Here is a 4,584-nt window from a genome sequence, read left to right as displayed (position 1 = left end):
CAACTGCTGCTGCATCTGGCTCTGAACACAGCGCTCCCAGTTCCTGGCTGGGCATCGCTCCAGCATCCGAAAATCCCGTGCCCACCCCAACACCACCCTCCGTGCCCAGAGGCTTGTGATCCCCCAGTGCCCCGCAGCCCCGGGATGCCGGTGGGGACCAAGCAGGCTTGGAAGCAGGGGGAGATAACCCTGCAATGCTCAGGGATGCTGCGGGGTGCCCGGTTTGTGGGGAAGGTCGGGGAATGGGGACCGGGGCTGGAAGGGGAGTGGGACAGCCCCTCGATTCTGCGCGGCTGGAGGCGAGCTGAGACAACCGCCCAGCTCCTCCCTGGAATGAAAGGGGTCGGAGGTAATTCCCCGAATCCTCCCTGAGGTGGAGAGCCCCCGTGACAGCCCCCACTCCCTCCCCAGGGCTGGGGGGGCACCCCGCAGCAGCCCCCCAACGCCCACCTTGCTGGGAAAGGACCGGGACAGCCTCCAAATCCTCCCCGGGCTTGGCGGGGACCGCGGCATCTCCTGATCCCTCCTCGGGTCGCAAGGGGGCCGGGGCAGCCCCGTCCAGCCCCCAGGGCCCCGCAGCGGCGGGGGCTCGGTGGGTTCGGTGCCGAGCCCGGCTCAGCCCAGCCCGGCTCAGCTCCCCCCGACGGCCGCCGCCCGCGGCGCTCCCCAGCCCAGCGCGCAGCGCCGGGCAGCCCCAACCTGTCCCCTTCTCTTCTTCCTCCTCCTCCTTCTCCTCCTCCTCGCTCTCCTCCCCTTCCACCCCCCCGGTCCGATTTGGGCAGCGGCGCGCCCGGCGCTGCCGGCAGAGCCGCCGTGTGCGGGCGCGGCGCCGGAGGCAGCTCGGCCCCGGGGGGGCTGCGGCGAGGCAGGCGCGACCCCCCCGCAGCCCCGGCCCCGCTGCATGCCCGCGGGGGCAGCATGGCCCGCAGGCAGGCGCGGCCGGCGGGCGGCGGGCGGCGCTGGCTGCCCTGGCTGGGGCTCGCCCTGCTGCCGCTGGCCGTGCCCCCCGCCGCCGCCCCCGCCGCCTGCCCGTCCGCCTGCTACTGCGTGGCCACCCCGGAGCTGGTGCAGTGCCGCTACGAGAGGCTGGAGGAGCCGCCGAGGGAGCTGCCGGCCGCCGTCCAGAACCTCAGCATCGCCGGCAGCAACCTGAGCGTCCTGTCCCGCGCCGCCTTCGCCGCCCGCCCGCTGCGCGACCTCCGCCTGCTCCGCCTGCGCCACGACAACATCCACACCATCGAGGACATGGCCCTGCAGGGCCTGCCCGCGCTGCGCACCCTCGACCTGAGCCACAACCCGCTGCTCTCGGTGGCCGCCGGCGCCTTCGCCGGGGCGCCGCTGCTGCGCACGCTGCAGCTGAACCAGGCGCTGCTGGCGGCCCCGCTCGAGGAGCAGCTCGCCCTGGCCCTGCGCAACCTCAGCCTGCGGCGCCTGGAGCTGGCGGGCAACGCGCTGCAGGCGCTGCCGGCCGCCCTGCTGCCGCCCGGCCTGGAGGAGCTGGACCTGCGCAACAACTCGCTGCGGGGGCTGGCGGCCGCCGAGCTGCGCAGCCTGGACGCGCCCGAGCTGCGGGGGCTGCGCCTCAGCCTGGCCTCCAACCCGCTGAGCTGCGACTGCGGCCTGCGGCCCTTCCTGGGCTGGCTGCGCGCCGCCGCCGCCCGCGTGCTCGACGCGCGGAGCCTGCGCTGCGCGGGGCCGCCGGCGCTGCGCGGCACGGCGCTGCTCCGCCTGCGGCCCGAGGCGCTGGCCTGCGCCCGCGGCGACGGCGGCGAGCCCGCCGAGCTGGAGACCGCCTCCTACGTCTTCTTCGGCATCGTCCTGGCGCTCATCGGCGTCGTCTTCCTCATGGTGCTCTACCTGAACCGCCGCGGCATCAAGCGCTGGCTGCACAACCTGCGCGAGGCCTGCCGCGACCAGATGGAGGGCTACCACTACCGCTACGAGCAGGACGCCGACCCGCGCTGCGCCGGCACGCCCGGCCTCTGACCGCGCCCCGGCACCCGGCCCGGCCCCGGCACCACCGACCATCGGTGTGTGAGGACGAGCCGGCCTCGGGGTGCGCCAGAGCGGGGTGAGCCTCCCCGGAGGGCTCCGGACCGGCTCCCCCCTGCCGCGCCCTCTCCGACCCGACGGGTTCCCGCAGGGCGCCAGGCTGGACCGTTCCCCCATCGCGGTGCCCTCGGGCGGGGAGCACGCCCGGCTCGGCCCCGGAGCACCGGGAAGCTTCCACCGGGAAGCTCCGGCAGGCGGGATGCGCGGCTCGGCGCTCGCACCCGCGTGTTTGCTTGGCGCAGCCCGGGAAGCCGCGGGTAATACCTGGAACTGTCCTGGACGTTCCTGGAGCATCGACTTGACTTTGACCATGTACAGCTCTCTTTCCTATTAGATTTCTATTTGACAGGCGCAAAGTTTAACTCGATTTCTTTTTCTTTTTTTTCCCTTTTCGCTGGAAAGAGAACACGTCCAGCTGCTCCCCCCGGGTAGCGGCGTGCTTTTCCGAGCCCGTTTATCCATTAGGTTGTGTTCAGTGGCATTTCCAGCTCGTTCTAGGCACAAGGCGATGCAGCTGTAGGAAACGCCTCCGCCGGCTGCGTGCATGGTCCCCGGGGCACGCGGGGGCAGCCCTTTGACTGTAGAACGTAGCGTAGACCTGGCTGTCTCGGCACTTTGTAATTTAAAACGAGCCAAGCAGAAGCTCCCGCCCTAATTCCCCCGCCCGTGTTTGCTTTAGTGCCTGTTACTATATCCTAGAGCAAATATATTGAAAGCTGCACCCACTCCATCGTCTATTTTCTATACAGCTCCTTGCAAACGATTTCCGAATATCCCCGCGGCTGAGGCGGAGTAACTGTGGTCGGTTTGCCAGAGGAAGGGAGCTCTGGGCTCCTCTGCTTTCATCGGTGCTTAGGAACTTCTCTTGCTGAGCTGGTTTGGTGGCCAGGCATGCAGGGGGGGTTTGTGTGGCTTGTGCACAGATCTCAGGCTCTGCCAGTCCTGATCCTTCCCTGGCAGCAGCACAGGGTCTCGGGAAAATTATCCAGGTAACAGCTTTCTAAAGCAGTTTTTCTCTCGCGGGTGGTTTGGTACCTAATTCACGAGGTGCCGGCGCGCTGAGCATCTCCAGCTGCGGGGCTTCCCCAAAGGAAGCCGCAGCTTTTGGAGTGTGGCAATCTCAGAATGCCGAGTTTCGGTGCTGGGATGAAAACCGGAGCGTTGCGTTTTGAGGCGTCTGCGTTTGCCTTTCCCCACAGCGGGAGGCTGATGCGGGCAGGGCGAGGAGCGCGGCTGCCTCCAGCCGTGCCGGGTGTGCTCAGGAGCAGCTGGTGCCCGCTCTGCTGGCTCCGAAGTGAGACTTCTGTGGGAGTTGTGTTCCTCCAGCCCGGGTGCGTGTGCACTCAGCTGCCAGGTGGGAAGCACAGTTGTTTCCGTGCCTGGAAGCTCCGGGAGGGATGCAGCCTGGTGCGGGATCCTTTGCATTTTTCCCCTTTGAAATTCCTGCCCTTCAAATGCCGGTATCGAGGTGGGTCAGCTGGGAAAGGAGAGCGGGAGCAGAGCCTGCGGCTGGGCTGTGTTCGAGTGGGGATACAGCACTGGGAATCACAGTGATTTTCCTGGATGTTCTGAGCTGGTTCTGCTGAGCAGGGAGCTGATTTCCCTCTGTCCTGGCTCCTGGGGAATCCTGAGATCCCCACGCCTCAGCTCCTTGTGAAACTTGTTGCATTTTGAAGACCTTTTCCTGAGGTTTTCCCCCCACTGCAGGAGCTTGTTGGTTCCAATGCCACCTTGTCACTCCATGCAGCCAGCTACAAGGGGAGACATCTCATCCTGCCCTCACCTTCACCCACTTCCCCACCTCCCTTCCCCACCCCAGTGCAGCCAAACCGAGCCCCTGAGCAAAGCATGGGGCCAGCGGGGTGGGTTTGCACATCTGGCAGAGCACACCCCAGCTGTGACTCCAGCATCCCTTCATGGGGACAGAGATGGGGAGCCCTGGTGAGGGTGAGCATGGTGCAGGGAGAAGGAGGGTGTTGGAGCAGGGAGAAGCCTGGAGGAAGCAGGGAAAAGGAGGGTGTTGGAGCAGGGAGAAGCCCAGAGGAAGCAGGGAGAAGGGGGATGTTGGAGCAGGGAACAGAACACCAGTCTGGCAGCAGGCGCCAGGCTCTGGGATAGATAACAGGAAGGAAATCTCCTCCAGGCAAAAGGAGAAGTGGCCAAACACTCCCTGACCCCAAAGCCCTCTCTCTAAAGGGGTGGCTGGTGTGGGCAGCTGGTGGCTCCAGCTTTTCCTAAGGCCAGAGGGAGGGAGGTGGTGGCTTTTGGTGCCCAGGGATGAGGGCACTTCTCCTTTTGGCACCAAAAGGTTTGGACCATCCTGACCCTCCTGACTGAGTGCAGTGAGACCCCTCCAGGGATGGCAAGCCCCCAGGTGATGTGCAGGGGGTAGGATGGGGGTGGATAAAGCTAAAGCTGTGGGAGCACAGCTCCTGTGGCTTGTTAGCATCAATATTCCTCTGTGCAGCACATACCCCACACATGACAAAGGAGCAGGAGTAGGGAACCTCTGGATTAGGGCATTGTCACCAA

The 4,584-nt window shown here is 66.2% G+C and overlaps 1 protein-coding gene across 1 annotated transcript; it reads left to right on the top strand.

The window, feature by feature from the left end:
- Positions 1-918: 918 nt before the first annotated feature.
- Positions 919-2,777, top strand: TPBGL (trophoblast glycoprotein like). Its single transcript, XM_059870929.1, has one exon. The coding sequence runs from the start codon at positions 919-921 to the stop codon at positions 1,984-1,986; it is 1,068 nt and encodes a 355-aa protein (XP_059726912.1). The 3' UTR covers positions 1,987-2,777.
- Positions 2,778-4,584: the final 1,807 nt, after the last annotated feature.

Source organism: Haemorhous mexicanus, chromosome 2, assembly GCF_027477595.1.
Source record: "Haemorhous mexicanus isolate bHaeMex1 chromosome 2, bHaeMex1.pri, whole genome shotgun sequence".
NCBI lineage: Eukaryota > Metazoa > Chordata > Aves > Passeriformes > Fringillidae > Haemorhous > Haemorhous mexicanus.
Note: the sequence above shows the minus strand (reverse complement) of the source record. Positions and strands in the feature narration are given on the sequence as shown.